At 58.8% G+C, this 14,829-nt stretch overlaps 2 protein-coding genes across 7 annotated transcripts; both read right to left on the bottom strand.

The window, feature by feature from the left end:
- Positions 1 to 2,602: 2,602 nt before the first annotated feature.
- NAA10 (N-alpha-acetyltransferase 10, NatA catalytic subunit) lies at positions 2,603 to 7,276 on the bottom strand. Of its 3 annotated transcripts, none has more exons than XM_081564554.1 (8): positions 7,126 to 7,276; positions 6,561 to 6,659; positions 6,097 to 6,137; positions 5,082 to 5,127; positions 4,885 to 5,000; positions 4,648 to 4,692; positions 3,493 to 3,577; positions 2,603 to 2,933 (listed from the first exon to the last, which is right to left on the bottom strand). In XM_081564554.1, the coding sequence occupies exons 1-8, from the start codon at positions 7,144 to 7,146 to the stop codon at positions 2,697 to 2,699; spliced, it is 690 nt and encodes a 229-aa protein (XP_081420680.1). In that variant the 5' UTR covers positions 7,147 to 7,276; the 3' UTR covers positions 2,603 to 2,696. The 3 variants fall into 3 exon arrangements, with proteins under 3 accessions (XP_081420680.1, XP_081420679.1, XP_081420681.1); XM_081564553.1 differs by having other exon boundaries at positions 6,079 to 6,137; XM_081564555.1 differs by lacking the exon at positions 4,648 to 4,692 and having other exon boundaries at positions 6,079 to 6,137.
- Positions 7,277 to 7,566: 290 nt separating this feature from the next.
- RENBP (renin binding protein) lies at positions 7,567 to 14,749 on the bottom strand. 4 transcript variants are annotated; one of them, XM_081564557.1, is made up of 11 exons: positions 14,698 to 14,749; positions 14,283 to 14,392; positions 14,026 to 14,101; positions 13,783 to 13,858; positions 13,412 to 13,584; positions 11,816 to 12,040; positions 11,039 to 11,120; positions 10,635 to 10,810; positions 9,983 to 10,114; positions 7,811 to 7,898; positions 7,567 to 7,721 (listed from the first exon to the last, which is right to left on the bottom strand). In XM_081564557.1, the coding sequence occupies exons 1-11, from the start codon at positions 14,722 to 14,724 to the stop codon at positions 7,627 to 7,629; spliced, it is 1,260 nt and encodes a 419-aa protein (XP_081420683.1). In that variant the 5' UTR covers positions 14,725 to 14,749; the 3' UTR covers positions 7,567 to 7,626. The 4 variants fall into 4 exon arrangements, with proteins under 4 accessions (XP_081420683.1, XP_081420684.1, XP_081420685.1 ...); XM_081564558.1 differs by having other exon boundaries at positions 14,694 to 14,749; XM_081564559.1 differs by having other exon boundaries at positions 14,672 to 14,729.
- Between the last annotated feature and the right edge of the window lie 80 nt (positions 14,750 to 14,829).

The raw sequence follows: 14,829 nt of genomic DNA on the forward strand, positions 1-14,829 counted from the left end.
GCAAAGTCATTTAGGCTTCAGGGTGGTGCCCAGGGAAGGGGAGCCTGTGGGCACTTGTGCAAGGGGTCTAGGCGTGTGTTTGCATGGATGTCGAAGTCAGGTTCTGTGCGAATGTGGGCACACATGACCCTGACCTGCAGCTCTGCAAGGGAGGGGACTTTGCACAGGTACTTCCTGGCTTTCAACTGTGAGCAGTTCTCTTGCCCAGAAGGGGAAAACATACCTCCTCAGCTCCCCGCCCCCTACCCCCATTGTCTAGGCCCTTCTCTAAGGTGCAGTATGTGCACCGGGGACTGGGGCTTTTGGGCCTGGGAGCTGGATGGAACACATCTTGCCCCTTCCCCTCTGAGCCCTGACTGGTCCCCCAAAGTCCCTCCCCCACTCAGCAAAGCCAGACACAGGGCTCAAGCCCGCAAGAAACGTCTGCTGAACTGGCCTCGGCCCCTACTCTCCTTCTGTCCTTTTTTTTTTTTATTATTAAACTAGTTTATTTTCTATTTTTTAACTTTACAATATTGTATTTGTTTTGCCATACGTTGACATGAATCCACCATGGGTCTCCTTCTGTCCTTTTGCTTTATCACTCCAGAAATACCCACGTGATGCCCCATTCGGCCACTGGTGTAAAACTTTTGAGTCACTAGTACTGGCCAAACGCTTCTTTGGCATTTAACGCCGTACTGCCTGCTCTATCCTCAGCTCTGTTGTTCCACTTCGAAGGATCTAAACTGCTCAGAAGGGCAGGACCAGATCTGTACAGGACCAGATCTGCGGGAGCTTGCTAAACCGGTTGGCGAGTGAATACTTCGTCCGGGAGCAGGGGCGGTGACCGCAGGGCTGAAGGGGTCAGGTCTGCTAAGCGGAGGGCTAAGCGGAGAATGGACGAGAGGGAGATGAGATCGGTGGCGAGGCTGTTACCAGGTGCCCACGTCAGGTTGTGGACCTCGGTGTATCGGCTCATGCAAGGGAAAACGTCCCCGGAACCCACTCACAGTCCCACGGCTAGAGGGCAGGCGTTCCTGCTTTTCCACCCCCAGCCTTCAGGCCTCAGGTCGGCACGATGGCCCCGAAGCGTCCGCTCCAGAGGCGAGCCCTGCAGAGGCGGAGGAAGTGCTGGGCCCTAAGGGTCACTCGTGCCTGCGGCTTCCCCTCTTTGCCCTCCGCCCTCGCCGCAGGTCCCGCCTCCGCTCAGGAAACCCGACCGCCTGGGGGCGGCCGAGCTTCAACCGGCCCACCTGGGCCGCAGGGCGCGGGGGCGGACAGAGCGCGGCCAGACAAGTGAGGAAGGAAAGGCCTGCAAGGGGCCGTCTGAGCCTCCGCCAGCTCCCGCCGTCTGCACTGGGGCGCGGCCGAGGTAGTGCGCACGCTCCGCCGCTCGCCCCGCCCCGCCCTCCCCGCGGAGCCCGGCCCAGCCGCCCCCGGACCAATCAGAGCCTGGGAACGAAGCCGGCTCCGTCGGCGAACCGAAAGGGACCGACGCCGGGAGCGGAAGGCAGGGCGAGACAGAAATTTGAGTCAATCAAAACACCGCCTCCCTCCCCCTCGCCGGCCCGGGAGCCTGCGGCGGCGCACAGGCCCGCGCAGGCGTGTTTTCCAGTTGCCGACCCGCCCACTGGTCTCTGCTTATCCGGCTGCCTGTTGGTCACGGGGCAGGCGCCAGCCAGAGAGAGACAGGAGCTCCAACCCCTGGTAGCGAATTATTCAGCGTAGCAGGAGAGCAGTGTGCCATCTGCGGTAGCAGGGGCATAAGGTACAGTGACACCTAAGGAGTGTTCGGCTCCGCTGGGAGGTGGGCGGCCCAGGCAGCCCGCCCAGGGAGGAGGGGCAGCAAACAATGGTGCTGCAGCCAGGGGGAATGGCAGGGATGAAAGGTACTGGAGCAAATTTTAGGTTTCTAGTCTGCGTGAAATGACAGGGTGTTATTTGTCAAAACCCAGAGTGTACAACGCAGAGAAAATGTAAACCCTGGACTAGCGTTAATAATGTATCAGTATTGGGTCAAATGTAAGAATACAAAATGATACTAATAATAATTAGCCTCCGATTAAAAGAAAAAAAGAAAAGTCAATATGTCATTAATAGTGGAAACTGCGGTGGGGGGGGCGTGCATCCATGGAAACCCTGTACTATCTGCTCACCTCTGTGAATCTAAAACCGTTAGGAAAGAGATTCAAGGGGTATCACGGTGATCAAATGCACAGAATTGGTGGATCTTTTGGTTTGCAGGGGAAGGAGGAATCAAGGACACTTGCCAGGGCTTGGGGAACTGGGGAGCTGGTTGCGCTCCCCAAGATAAGATATTGGTAGATAAGCTCAAGGAGCAGCTGGACTCCCACATCTGGAGCCTGGCAGGGCAGCAGCACAGCAAGGCTCAGAAGGCTTCCAGAACTCCGGGGTCTCTTTCCCCACCCCACCCCCCCAGACCCAAAGATGGCTCTAAGCCATCAGACCACTCCAGACCCCTGACAAAGCTCTTCCCTTCTCGGAGGGCTTGCAGGATGCACTGTGCCAAAAGGCTGTGAGGTCCACATCCAGAGGAACACAAGAGCCAGAGCGGGGCACCCACACGCCACCCAAAAGGTGCACACTCGCACACATGAACTCCCCCAAGGCCACTGGGTGAAGTTTATTGTGAAACCTCTTGTGGTGAGGATGGGATGGGTGGGCCAGGACAGGGAGGGGAGTGGGAGTGGGCTCTAGGAGGCCGAGTCAGAGGCCTCTGAGCTGTCCTTGACATCGGTGCTCTCTGTGGTCTCGCTGACCTCACTGAGGTCCTTGCTGTCGCCACCGCTGTCCTCTGCAACCAGGCCCTTTTCCTCACGACAGGCCTCCCCTGAGCTCGGAAGCAAGTTGCCCTTGCCTTCCACCTTGTTCTCGATGGAGCCCAGCACCACATGCCTGCTCTTCTCCTTCAGCTCCAGGTGCCGCCTCAGCTGCCACCGGAAGCCCGGGAGAGGCGGGAGGAAGGAGACAGGGCCTAAGTCTCTAGACCTCGAGGGCTCGCTCTCACTGCCCGTTTCTGGTCCCTTGCTGGGGGGGGCAGGCAGGGCAGGAAACAGGACTGCGTTGGGAGACCCAGGGCTAATCCTGGCAGCTGCCCCCGCTGGGCCTGTTTCCTCTGCAGTGAAGTAGAAGTGTTCACACTCCCTCACGCGGCTGCTGTGGAGCCCTCGGAATGGCCCCGGCCCGTGGAGCCTTGGGCAGAACCCTGACTGTCTCCTCAGCCTTGGAGCCGGCCACAGCCATCCCCAGCCCCGTGCCTCAGCACGTCCAGACACCTCCCCACTGTCCTGTCACAGCGGCCTCTGGGCGGGACAGGCCTCCTCCTCAGAAAATGGAGTCTTGGCCCAATGACAGCATTCTTTAAAGCCCAGCCAAGGTCTGGCTTCCCACCTGTCAGCTGAGATGAAGAGGACCAGGACACCTCCAACTCCCTCAGACCACCCTGCTCAGCATGCTTGGGGCCGGCGGCCCTGGCCCCACCGGACTCACCTCATCGGCCATCTGGGTAAGGTCTCGCTTCATGGCATATGCGTCTTCCCCGTCAGCATAGTATTTGGGCTCCACTTCGCTGATCCTGGGGGCAGGGGGGTGGAGAGGAAGAGGAGGAGGAGAAACCGGGTTAGGGGCAATTCTCCTCCACCCTCCGGTACCATCTGCCAGTGGGACGGGGTGTCAGTGCCCCCTAAAGGCCCTTTGGAGACGCTTCCGACGTGGCCTTCCGTCTGCTTTCTCTGACAGTAAGCCGGACTCCCTCCCACCCTTGGCATCCTGCCACCGCCCCTCATCCCTAACCTGGCTCCCAAGGATCTGTGTCTGTGGTTTCCTGGGAACTGCAGCCCCTTAATGTGGCAGTACCCTCCCCCTCCTTGCCCGATTCCCTGTCACTTCCTGGGCACGCATGGCTGCACGCCGAGCAGTTGGAACGGGGGGGGGGGGGTGCTGTGGCCTCTCTTCTTCCAGAAAAGCCCTGCCAGCCTTCAGACCCGGGAACTGTCAACCAGCAGGGGCGTCTACATCCAGGTCAAAGATCTTCGGATGCCCAGTCCGTAGGCTCCTTCCCTTCCTTAAGCAAGCTGAAGCTAAGGCTGTCTCAGTGGACTCTCCACAAACAGCCCATCCCAGCGGCTTTCACCACAATGCCCTGGGCAGGGCAGTTCCTGGCCAGGCTCTCTGTGTCCTGTGCTGGACACACAGAGCGGGCTGCTCTCGCCCACTAGGACAACCAGAGCTCTAGACCCCTCTGCTGCACCCTTCCTGCACCAATGTGCTTAGGTTTACCCTTTCCTCTGGTTCTGCTGAGATGCTTCTAGGTGCCTGGTCACTCTCAGTCCTGTTCCTGTCCTGGGTCCTTGTCTGTACTTCTGAACCCCTTCACCATGCTGCCCTTCACCTGGTCCCCACCAGTAGCAAGTAGTCATCTTCTGCACAGCAAGAAACACTAAACGTCCTCTAGGCCCACAACACGTCTCGAACAGACGGTGGCAGGTAGGTGTCACTGTCACCGAGTGGAGGCCACAGCCTGTCCCTAGCACCAGCTGTCACTCACCCTCGTGCCTACAAGGTAGCTCAGTCCATCTCAGCCACGTGGGCAAGCCAGACCTGGGGACCGTCCCACTCCCATTAGAAACATCTAGATTTACTTACTGAAAGTTGAGCGTGTTGGAATAGAGGTGCAGAGCTGCCCGGTTACTGTAGGGGAACAAGGCAGTGCTGAGCTCTATAGACCAGGCCAGACAGGGACAGCACGTCCAGGTCCTGCCCCTCCTCCCAGCCCCTTTCCCCACGAATCCCACCTCCCCGTCTTCTCCAAAAGCCAAGGCAGCCTGGGACCCGTATCAAGATAGTAGCCCCCACCCCCCTTCCTTTGACCCCGGCTTCCACCTCTTCCGGACATGCAGGGAGACGTATTTGGCGTTGAAGTTCTCGATCATGGCTCGGGAGGCCTGGTCCATCAGCTTTTGAGCCAGGCCGAGACGCCGGTGGGAACGCTTCACAGCCTGGGGGCAGAAAAGTGGGACCTCAGAGGCAGCTCCAACTAACTTCCACACCCACCAGAGCCTGGGGGGCGTCCTACGCACCAGCGAGGTGATATGTCCATGGGGCACATCATCCGGGTCTTCTTCCCTAGAGCAAGAAGAAAGAGAGGCTAGGAGCGAACCCCACAGCGCCCACAGACCCAGGGTAGGGGAGACAGTCAGGGTTCTCCAGACCCCAGGCAGCAGACAAAAGACAAGTGCAGTATCAATGGAACACTGTTCAGTGCTAAAAAGAAGGGAGTTATCAAGCCAGGAAAAGACATGGAGGAAACTTCAATGCATATGAGTGAGAGGCAATCCGAAATGGCTACACACTGTATGTTGATGTACATGCATAGTCAGTAGTGTCCGACTCTTTGCGACCCCATGGACAGTAGCCCACCAGGCTCCTTTGTCCATGGAGATTCTCCAGGCAAGAGTACTGGAGTGGGTTGCCATTTCCTCCTCCAGGGGATCTTCCCCACCCAGGGACTGAACCTGTGTCTCCTGCAGTGGCAGGCAGATTCTTTACCACTGAGCCACCTGGGAAGCCCACACACTGTATGATTCCAATCATGGGATGTTCTGGAAATGGCAAAACTATGGAGACAGTAAAGAGATCAGTGATTCCCTGAGGAGAGAGGAGGGATGAACAGGTGGAGTACAGAAAACTTGGCGGGCAGTGAGACTACTCTGTGTGATACTATAGTAGTGAACACATGTTGTTATACATTTGTCCATATGACTCCAAGGATGAAACTTACTGTTAACTATGGACTTTAATAACGATTTAGCAATATTGTAACAGATGTACCAGGAGATGTTAGTAAGAGAGGCAACCAGGGAAGACGGGAGGAGTTGTGTGAGAGGGGTGTGTATTTTGCACTCACATTTCCTCTAAAGCTTAAACTGAACTCAAGAACAGTCTATTCATTTCAAAACGAAAAAAAAAAAAAACCAACCCAGGCAGCCTCCATCAGACACGTGCAAATGTCGGTGTCCCCCCTCCCCCACCCGCAGGTCAGGTGCCAGTCTTGTCTCTCTGTCCCTGGTGACTCACATTTTGGCCAGGACGTACCCCACAATCTTCCCATTCTCGTCCTCGGCAATGTATGAGAGCTGGAAGACAGGAGGAAAGGGGAGGCAGAAAACAAGTTTCTATCCGAGTTGGAGGAACCCTCAGCAGACACCTGGCCCCATCGCCTGTCTCTCGCCCTGGCCATGACGGACAGCAGCCCAGGGTGGAGTTCAGTGACAGCTCCTGACCTCCAGGCAAGGTGGCCTTGTTTTCCCATACCACACGGTGCCCCTTGTTCTTAACTGGGAAGAGGTGGGCAGACAGGTGGTAATTCTGCTCCTAGGTTGGCCCTGTTTGTCTCCCGTCTTCAGGCACCTCCTTTCCACCCTCAGCCACCCCAGCTGAAGCCAACACTCAGGGACTCCTTCACCCAGGTGTCCCCGGACTCTTCATGGCCTCAGCCAACCCAGGGTGGGATTTCCCTGGCCTCCTTGACCCGGTCCCTAAATTCAACAGCCGCCCACCTGGGGCCAGGAGAGGCCATGGTAGAAATAGTATTTCATCTGGTAGTTCTCGGGCAGGCACAGGAGATTGCAGTGTTGCATGTTCATCAGGTCCTCTGGCTGCGAGGGAGGAGGGCAATAGAATGTGGTCAGGCCCAGGGCTGCGCTAAGTAGGCCTCGGTTCTGTTGGAGCCCTGCTCGCTGTCTACTCACCGACCCCCCGCCCCCACCCCCAGATCTGGGCGGGAGCTGGGACTATCTCTCTCAGCACAGGCCTGGCCCAGGGCCGCCGGGCAAAAACTTGACGGTTCCAGGAACGGACGTGAGCGCCAGGAAGCTCCCCAACACCATCCCACCGAGGCCCGACATCCCCGAAAGAAGGGGTTCGCAGCCCCGGCCTTGAACCCCTGGCCTCATCTGCGGCCAACCCCACGGGAACGGTGGCCTTCACTGTTTTGTGCCGGGCGGCTGCAGGCGCGCCAAGCGGCCGGCCCTGGGGCTCGACCGAGCCCCTCGGGAACATGCGCACGCGGCCACCGGGCCCGCTCCCACGCGGCGCGGACCGTCTCCAGCCCCGGCCCCTCACCCTCGCATTGCGGATGTTCATAACTGCGGCGGAGCTCGCGGCTCCCAGCGGGTCGTGAACGCGCAGTCAACTGCTGCCACGCTCCGGAGCGACACCGGGGGTGCCAGGCCACGGCTACGGCTGGAGCTAGGTCCGCGATCGCGGGGGCGGCGGCGGAAGAGGCGGTACGCGCCTGGCCTGGCCACCGGCCGGAAGTGGCGCGCTGCCGGACCCACCCTCCTGGGTGTTCGGCCAATGCGCAGGGCGCTCCAAGGGTGGGGCGTGGCCTCTACGCGGGACCGGCCAATGGCCGGGCGAGCCCCGGCGTGGGGCGGGGCTCTTCGCAAGGTGGGCGGCTCCAGCGCTCAGGGTGGGTCGCTGGCCAGGCGAGCAGGTGTCCTCCGGTTGAAGGCGGCGGGCGTTACCCCCACTCCCGCGACCCCACGGAAGCTCACACACACAGACAGTGTAACAGGCTTCATTTTATTCTGCGCCCGGGCTAGCGGGACCAGCGGGCGGAGATCAGGCGCTGAGGGCTGAGGCCGGAGCGAGGCGGCTCAGCAGGTCGTTCAGCATCTCCTCGCACATGGCCAGGCACCGCGGCACGTGGAAGCAGCCTACGGGGAGATGCGGGACAGCGGGTTGGGAGGGCTGGGAATAGCCAAGTGCCCTGAGCCCCTGCAGCCCCTCCCTGTCCCCCACTCACCTTTGAAAGGACCCCCCTTGATAGTGAGGGCGACCTTCCCGTCTCGGTTCAGGTAGCCAAACCACTCCCCATACTCTGGATCGCGAAACTGCAATAACAAGGCAGTGACAGGCAGCACCGGCAGGAGCTGCCCAGATGCCAGAGGCCTGGGGAATAAGCGTTCACCGGTCCCACTAAAGTGCTACCCGGGATCAGAGCCCGGACAGACCCCAGATACCGTTAACTACAGAACCAGTGCTGTTAGATCCCACGTCCTGGACAAATACGAACACAAAGGGCTTTCTCTTTTCCTTTTTCTGCAGCAGGAGTGGGCACCGAGATACCCCACTTTGGAAAGGGGCTGCTGACTGTGAGATGAAACCTTGCAAGATGGAATAAAAGAACCCTGCTTGGGTATGATGGAACAGTTCCATATCTTGAATATGCTGGTAGTTATACAGATGTATATGGGACTTCCCTGGTGGCTCTGTGCTATTGGAAAATCCCCTGGAGAAGGAAATGACAACCCATTCCAGTATTCTTGCCTGGGAAATCCCATGAACAAAGGAGCCTGGCAGGCTGCGGTCCACTGGGCCACAAGAGTCAGATACAACTTAGGTACTAAACACAGATATATACACTGCTGTATCTCAGTGACCTGAATACTTTAAATGGATACTTAAAATACTCCTTCTCAGAAGGACCGTGGAAGAAGTCAGTGACACTGAAGTCCACTATGAAAATGTCTTTTTAAATGTCGACCTGTGAATAGGTCTACTCCTCTTCATAGCAGGTAACACTAGTTCTATATCTATTCATTCTATCTTCCCAGTGACACTGCTCATGTCCTCACTTATTATTGAACTATTTGATCTGACACGGACAGATAACAACCCATTGAACTGTTTTCCTGTCCAGCGTTTCTGTGGATGTCTGAATTTCCTGTCTTCTGTTATGATGATCAGTGCATAATGACTTACCTGTTTATAAGTTTCCTGATTGTTCTATGGCAATCTCTCTTTCTTGACAATTTATTCCTTAAATTTCACTTTTTGCAGTTAACACCAATGGCCTCGAACACAGGTTCTTTTGAATGCATTCAATATTAACATGTATCCCCCTGGGTCTTGTGACTGTTGTGTTTGGAAGTAATGATGAATGTGTGCAATATTGGGAGATGCCCCTCAAACTACAATGTAACGTGAACACATTTGGGATGTCTACTGGTGACGAAGTCAGACACTGCTAATACCACTGTGCTTTCACTCATGATGGAAGCGAATACTGGATTTCAGTTAGAGGTTAGCGTAAAGAAAGAGTTTTCTCCCAGGTTGCAAAACCCACAGACCATCAAGTAAGACTCCCTGTTGTAATCCCTCCTGTACTGGGGTTTACTGATGGAGTGAGTCCTGGCTTTCAGAACACACTGGGAATTTTCCTTCATTCAGGCTCAGCCCCCAAGGTGCCTCTTGGCCATGGCTGGCACAGGTCATCACTGCACTCATTGCACTCAGGCCTCTAGTGGGTGGGTGGGGGTCCCTGGCTTCCTTCCTGCCTCACAACTGATTTTTGTCTCCTTTGCTAGGCCCTCCTATTCCCTCTTCTCTTTTCCTTCTGTCCTCAAAGCTCACCTTGCCTCGTGGCTCACGGTATATATCATCTATATCCTTAGGACACGCAAACACTTGTGGCCAGTCCAGACTCCTCCCACTCAACCAGACTCTGACCCCTGCGCCTGTTGCATCTTCCACCCCGGGTCAGGCCCCCACTCACTGGCCAGGATGACAGCCACTGCGCCATCTCCCTGCCTTGGCCCGGGGCCCTATGGCCTCCCATCCCGAAGCCCCAGCACCCGTGAACCCCAGAGTCAGGTTGACCCCTCTTTGCTGAGCACCCCTTCCAGCTTTTTCCTTCCCATCAGCTCCCCCCTCCCCAGGCCCCTGACCTTGTTGTATTTCCCAGAGCTCTCATCCCCATCTCTGTTTGCTTGTTTACTTGTTTATAGTCAGTCCCACTGCCAGCAAAATGTGAGCTCCAGTGGGGAAGGGGCTGCTCTGTTGACTCAACAGAGGGTACTGGGGCCGGGACCTCCATGTCTGCTGAGGGGCAAGCGGGGGATGTGCAGGAAGACTCGCCCTCTCGGCCCGGTCTGCAGTCTCCACACCTTTGCTGAGACCAGGAAGCATCACTTACCCGGCGGAAGGTGTACTCGGCCACCTGGTAGAAGATGCGCAGCAAGGCAGGGTCCCCAGTCTCACTGTAGCCCATGAGGAAGGCGATCATGGCTTCACTGTGTGGCCACCAGAGCTTCATGGCCCACTCCAGCTGGGAGCAGAGAGGAGGCATCTGGAAGCCTGGGTCTGACCCTCTGCCACCCCTCTCAGCAGGAAGGTCACCCCCGTCATTCAGGCCCTGGCTAAGACTCCATCTGGCCCAGGCACTTGGAGCTTCATTGTGGCATGGACGTCTATGGAGGCCTTGACCGCCTGGCAGATTGGCACTAGCTTCTTGAGCCAGAAGGGCAAGGCTGGGCCAGGCTCCCTTTGAGCCCTGGAATCCAAACCCTGGCTGTCTCGTTGGTCTGTCTAGAGCCCCTTGGACAGTCAGCTCCTGTCGGTGGCCGACTCAGCCACCCTCTGTGGACCTCAGTGGGATCAAGGCATAATCACATGGATGTAAGGGACCAAATCTGCCCCCACTGCTGATGGCTTAGAATCACCCAGCGAGCCTTTCCAAGATGGAGGGACACATGTCTCCTTGTGTGCATGAGCTTGAGGACCACTGGGGTCTCCCTGGGCACCCCCTCTGTGAAATAAGTTGAGGACAGCCCTGGGCACATTCCCACCTGGGTGGGGCAGAGGCCATCAGCATCCTGGAAGTAGAAGAGGCCGCCATGCTCAGGGTCCCATCCAGAGTGGAAAGGCAACAGTAGGAACTTGTCAATCACGTGGGCTCGAAGTTTGGCATCACCTCTCCGGATGGCGTAACGGAGCAGGAACCAGCCAGCCTCCAGCGCATGGCCTGGTGAGGGCTCAGGGTAAGGCAGGTAGCACGGTCTCCTCCATGTAGGGGGCTCTAGCCCCCTGTGCTGTGCTGTGTGCTGACTCCCTCTCTTGCCAGCAGTGGGGGCTGCTCTGAGCCGTGCCCCCCAGCATAGCAGGCCCATCCCTGCTTCTCTGCCTGGTCCTCGGTGCCCAGTGTGGAGGGAAGCAGGCAATCCCCACCTTTGAAGCCCACCCCACCCCTCACCTGGGTTCTGGTGTCTCCCCAAGCAGCCTGAGAGTTCCTCGCCATCCTCTGACACGTTCTCCAGCACAGCCTGCCCACCCCTCTGCAGAGGGAGGAGCAGAAGGGGGTTCAGCGCTCAGCACCCTGCTCTTCCCCCTCCCTCCTCATCTGCAGGCTTGGGTGGGCTAGTGGGGGTGGGCGAGGGGCTTTTGAGGAGGAGCCAGTTCACTCCCAAGGGTCTGGAACCTGCTTTGAGCCTGGGCCCCAGAAGACACTGAATGGGGGGGGACTGAGACTGAGCCAACCTGGCTGTCCAGAGGCCTGGGAGGAAGCTGGGTCTGGGTTTTGTGCTCCCTGATGGGCCTGGGGGTCTGGACTCCACCCTCCTGCCCTCACCCCCACCTGGCTCCCCGAGGGCCTCCCCCACCCTTTCCAATGGTTCTGGGCTGCACCTCCATGTGTCTCCCCATCTGTAAAATCGACCTCCAGCTCATGAGTGGGCTTCCCTGGTGGCTCAGATGGTAAAGAATCTGCCTGCAATGTGCGGCAGACCTGGGTTCAATCCCTGAGTAGGGAAGATCCCCTGGAGGAGGGCATGGCAACCCACTCCAATATTCTGGCCTGGGAGAATCCGCATGGACCAAGGAGCCTGGCAGGGTACAGTCCATAAGGTCACAAAGAATCGGAGATGACTGAGCTCGGGGGTGAGTGTGGGCCTAGGGGTGGGGAATGGGGGTCACCCTGTGCCCCAGCCCCCGAGGACCAGTCTGGCAGCCAGCGTCTGCCTCCTGCCCCCACCTGCAGGTGCTGCAGAATCCTCTGAGCGCACCAGTCCCCCAGCTCCGCGGAGATGCCTGCGAGCTCCTCATCCGCCTCCCCGAGCTGCTCCACCAGGTTGAGCAGCATCATGGGCACCGCCATGGACTCCGAGGCCGGGGCCCCAGGGAGCTGGGGCCGGCCCAGCCCGGAGGGGTCCTCCCGCACCCAGCTCACGATCTGATCCATCATCTCCATGGCTTCACTCTGGGGGTGGTGGTGAGGGGAGACCCAGGCTGAGGCTGCACCCCATCCAGTCTGGTCTGCCCAGGTCCCCTGGGCTGAGCTCCTAGGTAGGACACCCCTGCCAAGGCCTGGCCCTGGGCTGAGTGCTAGGGCTCCCGGGCTGGGGGGTGCAGACCGTGCCCAGGCAGTGAGGTCAGCTTTGAAAGATGAGGGGGCCAGGGAGGAGGGAGGGGGCCAGGGAGGGGCGTCATCCCAGCCAGGGCAGGGCTAGTCCCTCTGAGCAGGACCCTGCAAAGCCTGGGTAGGGGGGCATGCAGTTGATCCCCCAGGGTCCCCGACCTCTTGTTTGTTGAAAAGCATTAGCCTCCTAGGCCTTTCCAAGTTCCAAGGAGCACATTTAATCAGAGAAGTGAGGAAATGCAGAAACAAAGGAAAACAGATAAGCAAGACAAAACAATAAGGGTTTAGACTAAAGTCTTCCCCGAGAGCCTTAAAATCCTGAGTTGAATCCTTGAGCTGTTTTGCAGATAACTAAAACACCCACCAGGGGGAAGAACTGAAGTACATGCTGCTCACTGGCAGAGCCCAGACCATTGGAACCAGAAAGTGGATCATATAACTCCCTCCTGGTTATCTCACCACCAGCCAATCAGAAGAACGTTCCTAAGCCGATCAGGCGCCCTGTGACTTGCTCCTTGATTTTGCCCTAAGCCCTTCTCTGAAAGCCGAGTTCAGGTGTTTTGAGCAGGACCTACCCTGTCCCCTTGGAATAAATGCTGCACGTTCCTTCCCCACCACCTGGTGTCAGTGGATTGCCTTCACTGCACAGGGGCCCAAGTCTGGTTTGGTAACACCTCTGTGCCCATCCTAAAGGAAATCAGACCTCAATATTCATTAGAAGGACTGATGCTGAAGCTGAAACTCCAATCCTTTGGCCACCTGATGCGAAGAACTGACTCACTGGAAAAGACCGTGATGCTGGGAAAGACTGAAGGCGGGAGGAGAAGGGGACGACAAAGGATGAGATGGTTGGATGGCATCACTGACTCGATGGACATGAGTTTGAGTAAACTCCGGGAGTTGGTGATGGACAGGGAGGCCTGGCGTGCTGCAATCCACGGGGTTGCAGAGAGTTGGACACAACTGAGCAACTGAACTGAACTGAACGGTCCCCAGGGCCCCTGTGGGGGTTGTTGGGGGGAAGGCCTCTGGGAGAGGGAGGACACACAGTAACAATAACAGCAGTTAACAGTGGGTGTGACTGGCAGCCCCAGGCCCTGCGGGCCCAGAGAAAGGACTGATATTAAGGACAGATCTGGCCCGCATCCAGGTGCCAGGAGCCAGCGAAGGTGAGGGCATGGAGATGTACAGCGTACCCATCCTCCCCCGTACCTGGTACCGCGCGTCCCCCGTCACCCTCCACAGCTCGTTCATGGCCATAGTGTAGAAACACTCGCTGAAGATGGTTCGCTGCACCTTGACTGGGCGGCCGTCCCTGGTCAGCACAAAGGCACACTTCTTCGCAGGAGGTGCCACTTGGGCATAACGCAGCAAAAACTCGCCACCTGGTGGTCAGGAAGGTGGCGCACTGGAAGGCGCGTTGGGGATGCGCCTGCCGGCGCCTTCCTCCCCATCGGTAGACACCCGTCGCCCTTGAGCGGCTTCCAGAGCCGGCTGGCAAGCAGGCAACTGGGAGCACCCGCGCGGCTTCGGGGATCACCGGGAGTGGCCTCTGGGGAGATGGGGACGGGGAGGGAGGTCACCTGCTTTAGCTGCATTCAAAAGCTCCGGGCGGCGGAAGCGCTCAAACTGGCGGTACAAGCGACAGTACATCCACACCTGTAGGGGGGGAGCAGAGTGGTCCTGGCTCAAGTGGGGGGCCGCCGTCCTCAGGGCCGTGGGAAGGGGGGCGATGAGCTCGTGATCCCTGCCGGGTGTGCGAACTCAGGCAGGACCCAGCGCGTCGGTTCCAGTCCCGGGCGCCCCCGGGCACGCCTCGTCCATACCTGCCTCCCTTGCAGCCAGACGTACTTGAGGTCATCGTACACCCGCCCGTCGCGGCCAAGGCACGTGAAGAAGCCCCTGCAGGACATGCAGGCGTTAGCCGAGTTCGCGGGGGGGGGGGGGGGTGGGGTGAGGAGGGTTGGGGGGTCGGGGGTGCTGCCCGGCGCCCCACAGACGGCAGTCAGCCCAGAGTGAGGTGCGGGGGCCCCAGAGCAGCGAAGAACCCAGTCCAAGGCCCCCAGGAGGGCGAGGCGCGCACCCCTGTTCCTGGTCGTGGGAATGCTCCAGCCAGAAAGCCACCACGCGATCCAGCTCGCGCGCCACGCGCTCCTTCCAGGCCCGCAGCGTCTCTCGCTCCTTGTCCATGTCCTGTGGAGAGAGACTTGGAGACACGGCTCCCCCCACAGGCCGCCCGGTCTTCTCGGGTGCCCGTACCGTCGGTGGACTCCCCGGGGCCGCAGGTCACCCCAGGCTCGAGTCACCTCCTAGGGCTGCCTGACTCGGAGCCTCCGGACGCCCCCCCCGACGCCCCCCCGGGGCACGTCTGCCCTCCTGACCACCATGGGCCCCGGGACTGAACCCCCCCGTCCCCGCCCCCCATCCTGGATGGCCTCCTCCAGGACAACACCGACCACCCCCAGCCCGCACCCTTGCCCGGGCCGCCCAGCACTGGCCTGCCACACTCGGAGACCCTGGCTCATCACTCCCTCTCCTCCAGGAAGCCACACGGAGCGGAGTGCGGTCGCGTGACTTTCACTCAGCTGACCCAGCCTAGCACCACCCACCTCTACCCCCCAGGTTCCGCC

Source organism: Giraffa tippelskirchi, chromosome X (genome assembly GCF_054371585.1).
Source record: "Giraffa tippelskirchi isolate mGirTip1 chromosome X, T2T-mGirTip1v1.2.pri, whole genome shotgun sequence".
NCBI lineage: Eukaryota > Metazoa > Chordata > Mammalia > Artiodactyla > Giraffidae > Giraffa > Giraffa tippelskirchi.